Consider the following 20,634-nt stretch of genomic DNA (forward strand, 5'->3'; position numbering starts at 1 on the left):
GTTGTCATTAGACAGGAATTGACCGAAGGTGAGCAATGTGCAGTGGTTGGGAATAAACAAGCAAAACCAGCGGCCGCAGGGGCGTAACAACAAACCTTTCAAGAAGTTTATTTTGTCATCCCTAGTTCAGAAGACAGCCATAGGTTAGCTCCATGTTTACTGGGTATGAATTGAAGGGGTATGCTATCTGGAGCATTACTGGCACATGTACTGCCCGCCCTGCAGATATTGTTTGCAGTATTGCAGTATTTTGCAAAGCACTGCATGTTTTCATTCTCTTCCTCTTCTTGTTTTGCTGTCGTACTTCGGGTGCTGCAGTTTAAAGCTTCTTCTGCGTCCTGATGTCTTTTTCAATCACTGCCCGAGCCATCTGGTCGGGGTGCACCGCACACAGGTGCTTACACATGCTGCTTGTACCCAGTGCTTAATTTATATTTTTAAAAAAGTGCCAGGGCCCTCATCAGGAGGCCACTGCAGTTTGCACCACCCATTGCCCCTGCCATCACTGCCAGGGACAGTACCAATACACCGACTAACCATCACATCCTACTAGTGTGACAAGGCAGACTAGGCATCCAAAGCTAAAAGAATGGATTGGCGGCAGGTATTAGTCATTAAGTCTCGCCTAGCATTGCAGCACGCAGGCGCTGCTCGCTCGGCGAGATATATTGTGGATGAGGACATATCAGAAGGGGACTTCAAGCCCCGCCCCTCATTTTCACTGGCTGGCGTCACCGTTTATGCTAAATGGTGGCCTGCCATTGGAGGTGAGGTTTTTTTGTTGCCGCCCTTTCGCCTTTTTATTCGGCCCATCTGGATTGTCTCGTCTGCTTTGCGGCTGTCGCGAAGCAATTCCTTATCTTTAGGGGGGGGCCATCTGTTTTGAATTAGCAGTATCGGGTTACTTCAGCCGCGTGTTTATTTTTGCATCGCGCTTTCACTTAAAGTGAAAGTGTGATGCAAAGATAAACAAGCGGCTGCCTTCCCGCAATGGCGAGCGCTTGTTGTTTACTAGCGAAAGGCAGCAATTGTTCTGAATACGCTTCCTTTGTATGGAGTGAAGTCGGAGTGCCCTGGTCGGAGTCTCAGTCTCTCCTTAAACTTGTCTGGTGTTCGGCGCTGCGCGGATGGCAGTCTCCTCCTATGCATGACCCGCCTAAAAAATACAACTTCATGATCCACTCTATTGTGCAAAGAATGTTTTCTTAGCGGTATTTATTAATTTATGACGTCATGCAAGAGTAAACTTCTCGCACGATGCTCCATAATGCCCATGTCTTTTTTCCCAATATACTGTATATGCTAGAGAACCCCCCCTCCCCACCCACCCAACATGCACGGTTCGGTTAGGGGCCTGTTGATCTCTCTCTCCCTCCTTCCCACTCTCTCTCTCTCTCCCTCCTTCCCACTCTCTCTCTCTCCCTCCTTCCCACTCTCCCTCCTTCCCACTCTCCCTCTCGTTGCGAGCTTGTTGATTAGGGCCCTCCTGATTATGGGTTTGACAAAACGTATTTCATTCCCTCCTGTGCTTTTATTAATCCCCCGCTTGTAGGACTTGATTCTAGCAGCCGGCGCATGCGAACGTACGCACATATACCACTGCCTTTGAGTGCGTTCGCCCTTTGAAGTAAAATCGTGATTTTTGAAGTCCATGCAGTGAGCTAAGCGCCATCTGATCACACAGCTGACTCGGGGGAAAAAAACTGTTTGGGCTTTGCGAATTGGCCGTTTTAAAGTGCCGTTTTGGTGCTTTTGAGCCAACCCTCCTCTCCCCTCCCCGTTCTTCATAAGCCGAGCGCGCACTGAAGCCTGTAACCCTGCAATAAAGAAGCCTAATGGAAGCAGTTCGTGAGGACCGGCTGTGTCAGCTACACGCTTGCCTGCTGCAAACGTACGAACTCCCTGCGAGTGAACTTCAACAAGGGCCTGAGGCTGCAAACGGTTTCCCTCCTTCACCCCATGCACGTATCCTAATTGTCGGCGCTCATGCTTGCTAGGACGCCCACTACATAAACATTTCAGCCTGCAGCTAACTTTTCTGTGTTGTTTCTCTAGTTTACATATTTTCATTCTTCCCACGTACAAACATATTTTTTCCTGCCAGTCAGTTGCAGTAAAACGTGCAGCGTATTTTGTGACAAGAGTTTTTTCTGTATTTAATTTGTTTTTAGTTTTATGTGTGTGTCTTCCTTGTTACCGGTGCTTTCTGTCAGTCTTTTCTCATTTATTATATGACTAAATCTTTTCTGCCCGCCTTTTGTGGCACTTGAGCACTCTGCCCCTTTTACCGTTCTACCCCTCTGCCCATCTTTTCCCATTTTCTATGTGCAAGCCTTCTTTCTTTTCAACTTTACTTGACTTTTTTCTGACACTCCAACTGTCAGCCTCCTCACACCCCGTACCTTTTTCTATACATTTGTGAAGGTATGCTGTCTTGTCCTTGAGCACTTTGGTACAATGCACATAGATGCTTAGCAAGGAACAATACAGCAGACAGGATTCTGCAGTGGTTGACAAGGCTCACGTCATGGGTCCGAGTGGCCTAAAGACTGACCGGCATTTCAATGTGCATATGTGCACACACAGCATACATCTCCACTCCCTGCAGCAAGGAGTCCACAGAGCCAGCACACCGGTGGTTGATCCCTCAGATGTTAGAGGAGCAAGTGGTACTGATTGGATCAATACGTCATAAGTGCCTTCTCCCAGCATCTTATGTATATAGTGCACACACTTTCATGGGTATGGACCATACTAGCTTGAGAAGCAGGTGTGATAACTCGGAATAGCATATGGATGTGAGATAGAGGCAGTACATGCTGGGACGTGCAATGAAAGAGCGTCAAATTGGCTCTCACTTTCCCAATGATGTGCATATTAAGACACACACTTTCTGTTACAATCTGCTACTTTTGTTATCCATCCATCCACCCACTTATCCATCCATCCACCCACCCTCTGTCCTTCCAACAGCCACCTCTGCCCGTCCGTCTGCCCATTCGCGCTTCCAACAAATACCTTGATCCGTCTGTTCATCCACCCTCCCACTGTCCTTCAAACACATAACTCCCTACATTGGTTCACCCACGCAATCTCCTTCCAACAACCATCTACATTCATCCATCCATTTACCCACCCACTATCTTTCCAACACCCACCTCCTTCAGTCCATCTATTTCCCATGCAGGTGTATTATATGCAAATATAGATATGTACCTAATGGGTATTAAAGAGAAGTAACATGCATGCACTATATTTGGTAGATAATATACATTTAAATACACGTACCAACAATGTAACTAAAAACACTCATACACAAGTACACAGCGCAGACGTCCAGTTGTGTTTAGTGCTTTCTGGAGCCAGTACTACAACCTTTTCAGGCTTTTAGGAGCAGCGTAAACTTCGACCGTCAGCTGAATGGAGGATGCATGTGCGTAGATAGACAGGAATACCGCATGAGTGACTGCATTGTGTTAAGGTAGATTGTGGTTTTGCTCTTCTAAGCAAACAAATGTCACTTGTTTTCTTTGCTTCACATGTCATTTGCCTGCAATTTGGCATGCACTTTTTATTTTGTGTGCAGTTTATTTTCTTTTTCTATAAGTGGATACAATTTGGGCTTGATATAGCCTTATACATATTCAGGAATTAAGCTATAATTGAACTACCCAGGATAGTGCCAAGAGCCATAAAGTATGTTGATTGTGGCCAGGGTACGATGTGTTGACAGGATTGTGTACGTGTGCATACGTTTAGTGTGTGAGAGCAGTAAGTCAATTTTGTGTATGCATGTGAATTGCCACTTGTGTACCCAAATGTATATCTTGATTGTATTTCTAAACTACACACACTCTGGTACACAAATATAGCGTTTGTTGTCGTGAGTGTGTCTATAGTATGTGATATCTCCACTGAACTGTTTAAGTTAGGCACTTTTACATTGTGTGTTCCAAGCCAAGAGGAAAATGCCTTTTATATGCCGATCTGTGACACTCTTTATAGGTCTTCTTCTCTCTCTGCCCCCCCCCCCCCCCCCACACACTCTTTTAAAAAAAAAAAAAACAACTTTAATAAGCGCGGCAACGTCTTCACAGACACCGCGCTATGCAATGCAATAAGTGTTGCTTTTGGTATTGTAAATAACAATGCATTTTATGTTTTTTTTAAAGGCATTGCCATTTACAATGTCAATAGCTCAAAATAATGTCATTGCGAGACCTACTGCATTGTAAATGCTTGTTCTTAATATCAAGGGCAAGTTTGTAATTATATCTTAGGTTTTGAATTTATACATTGTCTCTCTTATTGCATTGTAGGACTTGTTTCAGTTGCTTTAATGCTTCAGTGCATGTATGGTCAAACCACCCCTTCCTTTTTTTTTTCCTTCCCTCCCTATTGGGACAAAGGATTCTCTTGGCCATATGCACATTGATGCTATTATTTACTCATGAATAAATAATAAAAACTATTTCACAGTTTTCTTGGCTCAATCTAAGGGGTAAATTGTTCCCATTACACAAGGTTTTGGTTTGGTGAACTGTTCCCATTCTGTTGTGGTGTTATCCTTTTCCAGTATTCCTCTGTGATCCAGAATTGACCGTTACAAATGATGCTTCCTGATGTCCTCACCTTTTACCATTTCCCCTCCCTGTTGGGTCTCTCTTGGGCATCATTTGTGAAATAAAATATTATTTGTAGGGATATTTCTAATTGCTGGAATCTAGCAAATAACAGTACGTCCTTCACATGCATACACTCATGCAGACAGGGTGAATTCCAGTGCTTGATTTGTAAAACAATGAATGCAAGTGCCCAAAGCTGAGATTAAAAATGCATGCCTACGGACGGTGCTAATGTTTGCATGCTGAATACTAAGGGTGCATGGTCTTCAATCCACCTTAGGCCTCTTTAATCCACAATCTGACACACCCTTGCCCTTCATCTCACCCTTGCAGGTTACTCCTGTCTTCCGTTGTGACGGTGTGTCTATCTTTCTACTCCTTCTTTCCTATTTCTGTGTTTCTACCTCTCTTGCTCTCTGGAAATGTCTGATCAGGAAAAATAAGTGCTGGGGGCCCCCACGACAACCACAGGCTCAAATTAAGACCAGTGACTTCCATTCACTGCTTGACATGGGACTTCCCAGAAATGTGTCCAGTTTATGCTCTCCACAGTCTTTATTGTGTCTATTCTAGCCCATTTAAGACGTACAGAACTGATGATGAAGCGTACTTTGAAGAGGGCGTAACATGAGCTACATTAAGAATGTAACCGTTGTTTGAATATTATTCAGCCTTCTTAAACAATAAAATCTGATACTAATTTTGGAGTCCGACAACTGCAGGTTGGGGGAAATAGTTTCTCCTGACTTGCCCTGGCACAATCTTTTCCTATCTGCTTATGATTTAAGCCTTTATTTCAAATAGAACTGCCTGGGCCATTTTGAGCAAACCAAGATTTCTGAAAAATCACATGGGTCATCTGACCTGATATAGGATTGCGTTCTTCCAAGCTATTTCTAAACAAATTACATTTTCCATCCATTCTTAGACGAATCTTATTTTTTGTCTCGGTTTGCAATCTAGGCAGCTTTAAATCTGCTATATAATAGGTATAGAAATAAAGTAGTCCCCCTTGTTACATAAATGAACAGAACTTTGTGGTTGATCATACAGTTCTGCCAAACCAGAGACTTTAGTACAAGTGGGCTGACTGTACCAAGTAAAAAGGGTTATTTGATTTCAGCTTTCTCTTTGGCAATAGAGAGACTGACTTTTTTCTATAAGGCGCCTTGCCTTCCTGGTGCCTTCACACCTTCTCGTATCTCACGAAATAGCAAACTGTTGCATTGGGTTTTGTCCACCCCACAGCCAGTCCTGATGACTGGTTGTTTGAGAGGGTGTAGAGGTAGCTTGATACAGTAAACGAAATGAGATGCTGCTCAGTTATTCAGAATCTCATTATTATTCACACCTAATCCCCAAGAGTTCGAGCTTTGGTGAAGAAAAGAATGTAAGCTGGATGACTCGAATGTAAGCATGTTGCACATTTTAACTGGTGGATTGTCAAGCCTAGGTAGTCCCTTGGTACATATGATTATTAATCTGGAAATCTTTTCCAAAGAGGCCTACATTTTCAACAATTGTGGTTGCAGCACAGAGTTCTAGTTTTAAGTCCTTGATTTTTGTTGTTTAAAAATAAAAATGTGCAAGTGTTTGTGGGCTGGACATGAACTACGCTTTCCTGCATGTCCTGTTAGTGGCTACATCCAACATGCCCTTATAACAATTTGTTGTGTTCAAAACTTCACCGTTTAACAGACAATTGTTGGCTGGTTCATATTTTTGCAGGAGATGCAGCTTTGAAGACAAACTCCGAATTACTCTTGGTTTTCAACTCCACGGTTGCTTGCCCAACAGACGTGCAGCATAGGATTCAAAGTAACATCAACTTCATTTGTGGAAAATCACTGGTCAGTATAAATCATTCTTAGAAATTATAACAATTTGTGTATGTTGTATCTTATGTTCCACCCACTTAGTTTTATAAAAAGACCAAACCTGATATTTGTGTCTCTCGGTAATTTGTATCTGGGTGGTAGAGGTATTCCTGAAGCGGAATTAAGAAAATTGATCTTGGAGAAAGAATACTGTTTTGGGGAGGGAGAGAGGATGGTGTGTCCCTAATTCTGTACCCCATCAGACAATATATGTTTTACCCTGACCCATCAATAATGACAGGTGTAGCTGTGTGAGAAGAAATATCATAGAGGTATCTAGGGGATAACACACAAACCTAGATTTTTCTCGCTATTCTTTTGCGGGCCAACCTTTGCTTGACTAGGTGGATTGATTAGAGGCTATGCGTGAAGGTAAGCTATTCTGACTTGGGACAGTAGTGGAAATTTATGCTGGTGCCCATTTAGAATCTGTCATGACCATTTTTCATAATGTTGGTGAAGGTGGTGATTTTTATCGTTGGTTTCCAGATATTTTGCAAGCCTATGATTAAAATTTAAAATAGGAAGGTCTGAGGTGGTTTACACACTTTGGTGTCTGCTATTGGGCACTAAGTGGAGGAGATCCTATTTTGGGATGAAAATATTTTCTGTATAAAATTTTAAGAGAAATCAGTCGCAGACTATTATTAAATTCTATAGTGGAGCGACTCAATTGAAGGGCATCTCAAAGATCATGAGTAGGGTGTCCTGGAAGATGCGGGCAATATCCCTGTGTGAACACTTCCAGTACTAATTTTACTTTGGAACTATAATGCAAGACTGATAGATGCCTGGCCTCCTGACGAGGGAGATGACCTCTGGGATGACTAATGGGATATTGTTGACACAGATGATTAATCTCATCCCAGATGGAAGGAGTTGAGGAACCCCAATTAAAATGGTGTCCTGATCGGAACCTGAAGATGGTTGGAACCGCTCAGATGCAGGATGTTTGTAACTAGCTGGAGAGCCTTATTTATAATTTACTTTCCAGCAAGTAAGTGTAATTTGTAAGCTAATATGAAAGTATAAAGCATCAGACACTTAAGCACTGCACCTGCCATTGCAGTTGTCTCAGGTGGAGCCATAGTCACCCAAGCTGCTGTAGGGTAAGCAACATCCTTCACATAAGGTGATCTCTGTGGCATGTTGGGCAATACTGAAAGGTCGGGCAGGAAGGTCCCTCACTGAGAGTAGAAGGTGGAGAGAATACATCTCCTACTTGGACAAGTCGGATGGCGAATGGAATGCCAATAATTCCATCTTCCACCCTCTTCATTCAATAGTTACTCTCGGTCAGGCTACAATCACTTGCAAATAGCTCATCTCCAGAAACCCACCTTTTTTCAGCGCCCACTGTGCCTATAAGTACTAAAGTTCGTAGTGGCCAGACAGAGGGAAGGATTTTGGGCAGGCTGGAGTGCTGATAGGATTCAAATATTTCAGATAGGCTATTGAATTTGAGGCACTTATAACGAGTTTGGCGGTCCGTGGAAGCGCCAGACTGGCGGTCTGCCCGCTGAATCAGGACAGTTGTGGTTGGACCGGCACTGTACTGCCGCCAGGGATCCATGATCCCTGGCGGTTGCGCAGCGGTCTGGGGCCCCTATTATGCAGGCATTGCTACTGCGGCACTGCCAAGCATATTGTAAGTTTTGTAACCGCCACACTTTTCATGGCGGTGCTACTGCCATGAAAAGTGTGGCAATGAGGAAACATAGGGGGCCCTACAGGACTCCATGTTGCCTCTGCGCCACGGGGTGCATGCAGGGGGGTACTTGTTGTGCCCCCTGTGTGCATGCACCCCAGTTCCTGCACGCCAAGGACTTGACAGTCCATGCCTTGCAGGAACTGCCTTTAATGCTCCAATTAAGGTGCCTTTAAAGTGGGACCACCGAAGAAACACTCGCCAGAGTACAAATAAGTCATACTCCAGGTCAAGAAAGTAGTATCATAAAACATACTGGCCAGTGCATATCCTACAAAATAAAATACCGATCCCTCAGATGGCTTATGCCAGGCCATGGATGTGTGATTATTAATATTCACATTGCCACTTGTTGCCAGACTGAGCTTATCAAGTACAACAAGGTTTTCAAGCAATACCGCATGGTCGACCAAGCTATCTGGAGAATTTGCAGATTTCTTACTACTTTCTTGACCTAGTGTGCTTGGAACAAACGTAATTAAGTTGTGACTCCCTCCCCAAACCTCTCACCATACATAGCCAAGTTCGGTACCATTTTGCTTGCTGTCTTCCACTGCTAGCCTTATGATGTACCCACAGATTGATACGTCAAGGTTTGTAGAACTGTTTCCACAATCTCTCTATTTTGTACCATTTTGCTTGCCGCCTCTGTAGCAAGCCTGATGATGTACCAACAGAGCTAGACACATCCAGGATTGTAGGACTGTTGCCACAATCCCTTTGATGCCTCCTACAATATTCCGTCCTGATTATGACCCTTTTAAAATTAATTTTACATTGTGGCTTAAAACATCGACAACTGCTGTTGTGGACTGTTTTTTTAATGTGATTGTGGATTTTGACACTCGTACAATTAGTGTTGTAGATAACATCACATTGTCCCCATCAGTCACATGTATATATTGTTATTGTATGTAGCACTTGTGCATTATATGTTCACTTTATTCACTTGTTCTATGCCGACTCGACATAGAGCACCTCTTCGTTTTACTGATATTGGGGAAATCTTACTTCTTATTTGAGAAACGGATTTACTTCTAAATGAGAATAAAATGCACAAAACGCATAACAAACCTTACTTGTAAGAAGTGTTCCTATAGAAGTAGGTTGTTGGCATATGACCCCTCTGCTTTCCATGGAATATTCAGTTTCTAAACAATTACTATTCAGATTCTTTACGTTACAGAACCCATCTCAGTAGTTTTATTCAAAAGTTAACCGGGCTGAGTGGTCAGCCAGAAACTCTGTTTTAGCCAATGGGGCTACTGACTCCCCCACAGCCAAACGGCAATTGGGAAGTGTAGCTGTCAGGATAGGTATATAAAATCCATGTCTCACTTAATAATATACAGCTCCCTGCCTTGGGGCTCGAAAGGCCTTCTTGAGGGGAACTTACTTATATTGTTAAGGGAAATAGGGGCTTTGCCACCGGTTTGTATTGCAAAGTTGAACTAGCAGTGTTACCACTGCCTTTCCAGTCTCCAGTGGCAGATTAGGAGCCATTTTGTACATTGTCACACACAGGGAGGCACAGTCAGTGCTGCAGCCCTGGGTGGGCTCTCTGCCATAAGTGCCCAGTGTACCATATCCTAGAGACTTATAAATAAGTCAGTCTCTGCTAATTGGGGTTAGCTAATTCAATATACATTTTGTAAGGAGTTAGAACACTGGTAATGAGGTCTAGTTAGCAGGCCTCCGTGCACTCTGAGCCAAAAAACCAGCAGCTGGTAGTCCAAATGGGTACAAAAGGGGGTGGTGATGGACGGAGCATCAGAACCAATCAAACACTCACACCCAGTCAACAGATCTGGGTTTGATCCATCACCGTTCTTTAGCCCACTCTGCCACCCCAGTTCAGACATGGCCATATGCAAATCAGTCTGACCCTGTGCCTCATGGGAACAGTCCAGCCCGAACTGCCAAGCCATGCCTTCCTTGGACCGGAAACAAGCTTCCTAGGACCGGTTTCTGGCATTTCAGCCGTCTTCAGCCAGGCTTGCTTGAATCCAGTGGCAAAGTGAGCAAGGGTCTCACGTCTGAGCATACCCTGCCAACTTATGGCGAACAAAGCGGTACAAAAGAGGGTGGTGATGGACGGAGCATCAGAACCAATCAAACACTCACACCCAGTCAACAGATCTGGGTTTGATCCATCACCGTTCTTTAGCCCACTCTGCCACCCCAGTTCAGACATGACCATATGCAAATCAGTCTGACCCTGTGCCTCATGGGAACAGTCCAGCCCGAACTGCCAAGCCATGCCTTCCCTGGACCGGAAACAAGCTTCCTAGGACCGGTTTCTGGCATTTCAGCCGTCTTCAGTCAGGCTTGCTTGAATCCAGTGGCAAAGTGAGCAAGGGACTCGCGTCTGAGCATACCCTGCCAACTTATGGCGAACAAGGCGGTACAAAAGGGGGTGGTGATGGACTGAGCATCAGAACCAATCAAACACTCGCACCCAGTCAACACCAGTGACACTCTAGATCTGCTCACCTCAAATGTTTGCTTTTCTATCAGTCTTTCAGTTTAGGATTAGCACAGTGCCATCCACGCCGAGATAGAAAGGCACAAAGTATTTCGCCATTTCTACTGCAAAGTCTTTAAGCATAGGACTAGCACAGTGCTGTCCATTTCGAGCTGTAAAATGACAAAAGCCAATTACCACTCCAGGCACAGTATTATATCTGGGGGGGGGGGGGGGGGGCGAACAAAGGTAAAAGTGGGTCTTGTAATAATAATAATTAGAAAGTATCATTGTAAAAACAGACATTCACCAGTTATGCATGATTGACATAAGTATAACTTGCACCACCATAGATTTCAGATATCAGTGATGTAATATGTGCAGTAATAAGGAGTGCACCATAGCGAAATTCAGTGAATTTCGATTTTTTTTTTTTTTTAGAATAAGTTAAAATCTTACTTCTTTACGTATGTATTTTTAACAACTTTATTTATTGAATTTCTTTCTTAAACCCCAACGGGGCGGTTGTACAAAGCATTTAAAAAAATCTTCATCAGTACCTTTTTCTGAAGCAGCAGTTACACATCTATCAAGCACATCATTAATGACATAAAGCATAAGGAAGTGCATGCCATTCTAGTAAATGTAGATACCTTGAACATCATCCAATGTAACAGCCTAATAAGATCTTTACTTTAAATATCGCTATTACAATCTGAGGCTTCATTCTGATCATTTCCCATTGGGCTAAGAAGCTTCCTGCACAATTCTCTCCAAGTTACAACATCCTCAGCTAGTTTATCATCCTTTCTGCAGTGTTTCATGTGCAATTCTTCAGCAAGATACCATTCGCCTGCATCCCACGTCCAACTCTCCAGAGTAAGCACTCGTGTGCTTATCCAGCATATAGCTACCCTCCTTTTGGCCAGAACCATAGTTAATTTGTAGGCCATCTTGCGTCCCCTAGGCTTCGGTATCTGCCTCCAGAGGCAATGTGCTGGATTAGCCTCCACTTGAATACCCACCCCCGACTCACCCTCGCTACCACACTAGTCCAATACTGCTGCACCTCTGTACATTCCCCATGCCAAATGCAAAAACGCTGCTTGAGCCCAATGACATCTTGGGCATTCATGAGGACGAGTTGGATCTATACGATGTGATCTCGCAGGGGTTAAATACACCCTCTACAGGAAATTGTAATGTATCAATTTTAGGCGTGTATTACAGGATACTTTACATGTTAATGTACATGCATTCACCCATCTCTTCTCTGCCAACGGGGATTGTAGATCCTCATTCCATGCATCCCATGCCTTCTAGACAAGGGATCCCGAATATGCCCTCACTGCCTTATATAGCAGTGAAACCTACCTGCGCCCACTACCGCATGTAAGCAACACGTCCAGGGTCTCAGTTGTTTGAGGCATGTTCGGGAATGTAGGCCATGTAACCCTGGCTAACTCCACCAAACCCGCATACTGTAGATATTGCCCCTGCCATAGATCAAAACCCTCACAAGCCTGCTCAAATGTAATAAAGGTGCCGTTTGTGTACAAGTCTGCAAGAACCAGGCACCCGCCCACCTCCCCAAGCCCGAAAGGACATATTCTCGAACATCTTGCGCACTGGGGCCAATAACCACATATTTAACTACTGGTGGAATGGTGCGTACCTAAGCACATGTTCCACAAATGTTTGCTTACAGAACGCCGTTTAACAACGTGTGGTAGATCCGAGTTCTCACCTGCCCCCTCCATCAACACAACAGGAAGGGTTTCTAGCTGCACATGGCTGCCAAGTAGGCGCTTCTCCCAATTGTCACCCTCATCCAACCACTGCGCCACGTGTTAAAGGTGCCCTGCATAGTAATAAAGGTCCAACGTGGGTGCTTCAAGCCCCCCTCCTTAGAACGCTCTTTACTTATATATGACTCCACTTTAACCTTTGTTTTTTTTTGTGTGCATTTCTATGTTTAAAAAAAATATATCTTATGATACATCCTGGGCACACCCTCCCTCCTTTGACTATGTGTGTCTAGTGGTTGGTGCCAGGACCTTTGCCCAAACAACTGCTGATGGTGAAGTGGCCACACACCTTTTATTTGATCCCCCAGGACCACACTAAATCCTTTCTTAAATTTATTTTTCAGGACTTGTGGACAGAGTCCTGTAATGGCGGCCGCAAGATGTTTCTTCTTTACGACCGACAAATGACATTGCTCAGTCCTACGGGTGTCTTGTCGATCCAGCCAGTCTGCATCCTTTTTTTGTCACCCAGTTGGAGTCCCACAGGGACAGATTTTCCTATTTTTAGGTCTTAGTGGAAACCGCTGAACAGATTTACACCAAATGGTAAAAAGTATGTATCTTAGGAAAGATCTAGCTTTTTACCTAATTTGGTTTAATTCTGTTTAGGCAATTTCTCTGTATTGCCGTCAATTTTCCCTATCAAAATGAGGTAAAAAGTGTTTTGGGTTCCCTCTTTTTCTCAGCCTCCACTTGATGGATTACCCCGAAACTTAACAGGAAGGTGCTGAAGTGGATTAACTTTTTTGGGGAAAGCTTTATACAGATTTGTCAGACAACGCCTATGAAATCTTTTGTCACGTATATCTATACTCTAGTTAATGCCACTGTCTAATATATGTTATGTTATGCAGTGTTAGTTTCTACCGTGTATTTGTTAGGCCGGATTTTTCTTTTGAAGAGTTTTTTCTTTTTTTTTTTTGTTGCCAAATCCCTTGATGCTATTTGACAAATCATCATGAAATAGAAAAAAAAAGTTTGCTGACCTCGGATCCTTGATGGAAGGTTTTGCGTCAATCCATCAAGTGGGGCCCAAGAAGGGTTGCCAAAACGTTAATTTCCTGTGCTAATTCCCATAGGAAATATAAAAACAAATGGGTGAAAGCAATTGCACCAAATTTCGTAGAAAGTTAGAACTTTACTCAGAATGCTTACTTTTGTGATTCAGTGTAAATCCCTTCAGCCATTTTCCAGAATGGGTAAAAATTGTAAGCAAATCTGGACGGTTTGTACACAAGAGTACTGTAGTACTGTACATTTATAATAAAAAAGAGTCTTTTGATTGTTGAGGGAGGTTTGTCTGACATTGGGATACTGGGGTACTGAGTAATCTGATTGGCTGGCCACAACTCAAAAGCAAATGTTGCAGCTGTCCTTACAATACTCTGGTACTCTTTACCTGTGTCCTGAAAAAGATTTTTAAAAGGGTGTAGAGGGGCAGGGTAGGGACCCCCGGTGGGTTGGGCTGTTTTCTGAAGAAAAGAAAAAAAGTTTGTGATATTATATTTGGGTATAGAAATAAGAGTTTTTAGCCGACTTTAAAAATCGCTAAGTTAACAAAGTTTAAATAGACATTATAAATAGGTGTAGAACTGAGATAAAAACTGTTTTAAAGAACAAAAAGCCACTGAAATTCACTTTATAACTTACTGAGCTAGTTTTAATATGTGTCCTGCATATAACTCGCCATGTTAAATCATTCATCCCTTTAGATGACATCATTGATCACCTCACCAACGATTGTGACAACGTTATAGGGTTTAAGGAAGCAAACTAATTCAACATGCTGCACCTGTGACCAATTGTCTATTCCCAATCGTGATAATTAACATAATTGTGACAAGCTGCTGTACATATAGCATATCTGTCAAGTCACCTACATTCAATGGACTTAACCCTAAATCAAGACCTGTAGATTTCTGTCCACTACATTCATACTTATTGACACAGGAATCCCCAACTGTGAATGACTGTGCACTATGCCTCTACTCTGGCATCAATGTCTTTATATGTGTAGTTACACCACATTACTATTGCTAAAGGGCTGTTCATGATCAGCTGCCTGAACCATAAACCATATTATGTCTCTGTACTCCCTTGTTGTCACAAATAATGCTGTATCGCTTTAATTATTTTTATAAAACTTCACAAAAAAGTCACCTATTTTCTACGTATATATCCCTCTTTTTACTGGTATTCACCACACTGGCAAACAAAATGCTTCCGCAGAGTTTAATGTTGTCCCCTTTTTAGGTTTTGCCTGCACATTGCTTGTGCTGTGCTTGTGAAATCTTATTGTACTTAATAAAAATCTTAAAAGGGGCTTACATCCCGCCCTTCCTATTCATCTACTCTTGTGCTTGCCACTTACTTTTCCTCCGTTTCTAATGGTTGTAGCATGCCATTTCCTGCTGTTCTGTGTCTTGTTCTTATCAGTGTCCTGAGGCCAAACTACTCATTTCCACCCACTTGTACTTTGTTAGTTTAATTACACGCAAGCACGCCGCTTTTTTTTTTTTACTTACTTCTTGGTGACTGTGCTGCTCTGCTTCTTATGGAATTTAACTTTAAAATTTCTTTTATTTGTTGCAAATTCTTCACATATTTTTATATTTGTAGTAACTGGGAGATTCAGTGATTTGCTTACAGGATGTTAAGACGATCACAAGACTTGAACCTAGTTACCCTTGCTTCCTTCAGCTGTCTGAATGGAGGGTTAAGCAAACCAAGTAGGGCCGTAGCAAGGATGTCACATGTCTTGAATACTTTCTGTTTGACCGCATCATTGGATGCCTATTCATTTCAGTGGATTTGCAAATTACCAAACCAATTGCCTAACAAGTGAACATTAGTTAATTTTCAATTGCTCCAAGTCATTTATAAGATATGTCCCCAAAATGAGATTACTACAATGGTTACAGCTGGCAACTTTTAGAACTCAAACACAACTTGGAGTTTTGGCATCGTGAATTTGGGAATCTGCGTTTACAGCTTTGTCCCCTTTCAAAATGCACTTTGTGCGAGCAGCATCCATCAGCATGGGTTTTTTCTTCTTGCTTCCCCCGTTGACTTTGCTTCCTCATCATTGATGCTTGCATGTCTCTCACCCTGACCCCTCCACGTCCTCCGCTTGCCCTCCTTCCAAGACAGAACTAAACCCTTTTGGCAGATTTGCGTTCAGTAGCTGCATGATCTTGCTGCAAGTGTCAAGGAAGGCGGCGTTACACCTTTATTTTTCAGCGCTCCTTCAAACCGAATCACATCTCTTTCAAACTGTTTACACAGTCCACCCGATCTGTTACACAGCGCTAAAAGCCAAGCGATAGCCCTGTAAAACGCCACAGACTGTCGTTGTATGAAAACAATACAATTTGCAGCCTGCAGCAAGTAGTTTGATTTCACCACGTTTTCTGTGGTTTGTCTTGTGAGGGAGGAGAAATTGTTTGTTTGAGTTAAATTCTCATGCTTGCAGTTTAATAAAATTTACTTTACGCTTTACCTAAACACCAGGTTCGAGGCATATGAGCTGCAGATTACACACTTTTGCATAGATCGCCATCTGGTGTTGGGCCCGGATGTTTGCAGTTTGTTTTTCCTCTTGGAAAGTCTTTGGAAGTCACGAGGTTGGTGACTCCTCCTTTGGATGGTATTGCGCATGGGCTTCGGCTCCATCCTCAGATTGTTTTTTTTCCGCCATCGGGCTCGGATGTAATCTTCTCGCTCCGGTTCCGAACAGCTTCCAGTTCGACGATCCACGCGCAATCCTCACCCCAATCGCTGTATTGTTTCGATCGCGATCTCTTCAATCAACGCACCTTCTCATCGACACAAACCTTCGGTTCCAGTCGTCGACGGCGGCCTTCGGGCCTACCCAGGCTTCGGTCCCGGCTCATGGAAAGAACTCCATTTTAAAAAGTGCCCTCGATGTGGGTCCAAATTTCCCCACACCGATCTTCATGAGGTATGCAACCTCTGCCTCTCCCCTGAACACGAGGCTCGAGACTGTCCGGCCTGTAAGTCTTTCCGATCCATAAAGACTATTCAGGACCGAAGAGCCAGAAGGAACATGGCACACTCCTCGACGTCCATTCCAGTCGACATCTTCGGAGACGACATCGACGATCCGGAACATTATCGCACCGAAGCGGACCTTGTCAGCGCTTTCGAGGCCGACGAGTCAGATGTGGAAGACATCGCTCCAGCGCAGAGGGTCGGGAGTACCAATCTACCCCCTCCCACACCCGCGCCGACACCCAAAAAGGCTTCGGTCACGCCTTCGCCTCCGGGCCTAGGCAAGACCAGAGACACTGCTTCACACACCCCACCTTCGGGCCCGGTGAAGAAGCCAAGTAAGCCTTCCGGCGGCTCAGGCTCGAGCCAGCCTACCAGCGGTTCCGAGAAACACACTTCGGCACCGAAAAAGAAACCTGCCTCCACCTCGACACCAAGCTCCGCACCGAAACCCTCAGGGTCGAAACCCAGCTCTTCGGCACCGACGCCATCTTCGGTACCGACCAAACCACACAAGGCCACCGGCACCGACCCTTCCAAGCCAAAGCCCATCTCGGCGCCGACCAAGAGACTGGAGGGTCCCAAGCCGGGTTCTAAACATCAGACCGGCACGAAAAAACCTAAAAAGTCATCGGCCCCGCTGCCTTCGGCGCCGACGGACCAAATTACCTCACCAGAACTATTTACACCGGATCCTATGCAAAAAACTCTCACCAAGGATCCAAAAACTGGACATTTGACACTTTCTACCAAAAAGAGACACTTGGAGAAGCCTGCTCCGCCTCCAAAGAGGAAGGACTCTGCTACCTCTCCGTTCAGAATACCTTCCCCTCCTCCTTCCCCACCTCCACCCCCTCTGCCCTCTCCAACCCCACCTCATCGTTCTCCTACCCCGTCTCCAGACGACGATGATCAGGGGGACACATATGATGATACAAGGGATGTACCACAGGACCCCACCCCTACAGGATCCCCAGATCCATGGGACGATTACAAAATACCAGATATCCCCAACGTCCCACAAGACGATATTTACCCTTCTAGACCATCTCCACCAGAAGATTCATTAGGGTTCAACCATCTTCTGCAAAGGGCAGCACATTATCACGGGGTGGACTTGCATACCGACCCCGTGGAGGAAGATTTCCTCCTAGACACATTTGATACTTCACATAGGTCCACCTCCATACTGCCCATGCTCAAAGGGGTGGTAAAGCATGCAGCAGAAGTTTTTAAAGACCCAGTTAGAGCCAGGGTCATTAACCCATGTATTGAAAAAAAAATACAAACCTGCTCCCTCAGATCCCTCTTACATCAGTGGACCAGCGCCACTAGATTCCTTAGTAGTGGCTACGGCACGTAAAAGGACTAATTCACAAGCGTCAGGTGATGCACCACCATCTGACAAGGAATCAAAACTGCTAGATGCATCAGGCCAACGCACAGCATCCTAGGCAGCCAACATATGGCGTATAGCAAACACTCGGGCACTGCTGGCCAGATATGACAGGGCTCATTATGACGAATTGGAAAGCATAATGTACCATCTCCCTGAAAAATATAAAGCTAGGGCCAACGAGTTAATTCAAGAGGGTAAAACAATCACAAATACCTCCATACGTTGTGCCCTAGATGCAGCAGACACAGCCTCCAGGGCCATCAACACCAGCGTCCTTCTCCGTCGCCATGCTTGGTTAAGGGTATCTGGGTTTAAACCAGAAGTACAAGCCTCCATCCTTAACCATCCCTTTGACCAGGAACATCTATTCGGGCCAAAGGTGGATGAGGCCTTAGAAAAGATGAAAAAGGACACGGGTACCGCAAAATCCATGGGGGCCTTAAAGTCTCACCCGTCCAGACGCTCCTTTCGCCGCTCCTCCTTTCGGAGTACATCCAGAGGCTACTCCTCGGACACAGCGTCCACATCATACAAATCCCCTTCTCAAACCACCTTTACAAAAGGTTACCAAAGAGGCGGCAACAGGGGTAACAACAACAAGGGCAGAGGCAAAACAAACAACGCCCGTTCTGCCACACCTCCTACCCAATGCCTCCCCCGCTCCCCCCGCTCCTCCCAGACCATTCCACTCCGGTCGGGGGCCTGAGCCTATCACCTCAGACAAATGGGTGACCCAAATTATTCGGTCAGGCTACTGCCTAGAACGCCCAATGTCACAAGAACATTCAACATTACTAAAGCAGGAGGTAATCTCCCTCCTACAAAAACAGGCAATAGAACATGTTCCTGTCAATCAACAAAATATAGGGGTCTACTCCCTATATTTTCTAATACCAAAAAGGGATGATACTCTACGACCTATTCTAGATCTCCGGACCCTAAACACATACATACACTCAGACCATTTTCACATGGTAACGCTTCAGCAGGTACTTCCGCTCCTCTTCCAGAACGACTTTCTCTCCACACTGGACTTGAAAGACGCATACTTCCACATTCCAGTACACCATGCTCACAAAGTACCTCAGATTTGTAGTGGACGGGCAACACTACCAATTCAAAGTGCTCCCGTTCGGAGTCACAACAGCACCACGGGTATTCACTAAGTGCCTAGCGGTGGTGGCGGCACACCTGAGAAGACAGCACGTTCACGTCTTCCCATATTTAGACGATTGGCTGATAAAAGCCACTTCATACAATCAGTGTGTACGCCTCACCGCCACCACAATCGAACTACTTCACCAACTAGGCTTCACGGTGAACCACCAAAAGTCCCAGCTACAACCATCCCACATAAAACAATACCTTGGTGCCACCATAGACACCTCAAAAGCGATAGCCTACCCCAATCCGGCCAGGATTGCAAGCATTCAGGCTTTGCGACAAAAATTCATATTCAACACTCCCTTCCAGCACGAGTGTTCATGCAACTAATGGGGATGATGGGCTCTTGCATTTTCATAGTGCCCCATGCAAGACTCCAGATGCGTCCTCTCCAAGAGTGCTTAGTGCGCCAATGGAACCAGGCCCAGGGGCAACTGACGGATCTGGTGTTGGTAGACGGTCGCACCCATCGCTCTCTGCAGTGGTGGAACACCACAAACCTTTCCAAAGGTCGACTGTTCCTGGACCCGGTTACCCAGATAATACTGACAACGGACGCATCGCTCTCCAGCTGGGGAGCTCACCTATTACACCTCACCGTGCAGGGCACATGGACGCCTCAACAAAAGTTACTCCATATCAACCATCTGGAGTTACTATCACTCTTTTTAGCCCTAAAATCCTTTCAAACACAGATTTCAGGCAAGGCCGTCCTCATTCGCACAGACAACATGACGGCCATGTATTCTATACAAAAACAAGGCGGCACACACTCTCCACAGCTCTCTCAATTAGCACAGAGCATATGGAGATGGGCAATTCCCCACAAAATCTTTCTCCTAGCCCAACATGTCCCGGGAGTCCAAAACACCATGGCAGATCTGCTCAGCAGACAGACACAGCAGATCCACGAGTGGGAACTTCACCCACAGGTTCTTCATCCGTTCTTTCAAATGTGGGGGTATCCGCAGATAGACCTCTTCGCCACCCACGAAAACACAAAATGCCCACGCTTCGCCGCCAGATACCCACACCCATTGTCCAAAGGAAATGCGATATGGATGAACTGGTCAGGCAAATTTGCGTACGCTTTTCCGCCTCTCCCACTCATTCCATTAGTGGTGCGCAAACTACAACACCACTCCCTCACACTAATCCTAGTAGCTCCAACGTGGGCCAGACAACCATGGTACACCACACTGCTGGAACTCTCTGTAGTACCACACCAAAAACTGCACCTCTCACCATGCCTCCTAACCCAGAACCATGGAGAGATCAGACACCCGGACCCAGCTCAGCTCAACCTTGCGATCTGGCTCCTGAAGTCCTAGAATTTGGGTACCTAAATCTTCCCCCTGACTGTATGAACGTCATCAGAGAAGCTAGACGATCTACCACTAGAGCGTGCTACGCTGCCAAGTGGAAACTATTTGTTGTTTATTGCCATAACACCATCAATCCCCTGGACGTGTCCATTCATTACATCATAGGCTACTTACTCCACCTACAAAGGTGTAATTTAGCCTATACGTCCATTCGACATTCGACTACACCTCGCAGCAATTGCAGCTTACTTAC

The 20,634-nt window shown here is 44.8% G+C and overlaps 1 protein-coding gene across 1 annotated transcript in view; it reads left to right on the plus strand.

Moving 5' to 3' along the window:
- The window catches only part of IGF2R (insulin like growth factor 2 receptor), a 1,674,612-nt gene that overhangs the window by 135,907 nt on the left and 1,518,071 nt on the right, over positions 1-20,634 (plus strand). Inside the window, exon 3 of the mRNA XM_085611652.1 lies at positions 6,354-6,475. Within this exon, the coding sequence (XP_085467778.1) occupies positions 6,354-6,475 (122 nt within the window). The remainder of the gene's footprint in view (positions 1-6,353; positions 6,476-20,634) is intronic.

This window comes from Triturus cristatus, chromosome 6, assembly GCF_964204655.1.
Source record: "Triturus cristatus chromosome 6, aTriCri1.1, whole genome shotgun sequence".
NCBI lineage: Eukaryota > Metazoa > Chordata > Amphibia > Caudata > Salamandridae > Triturus > Triturus cristatus.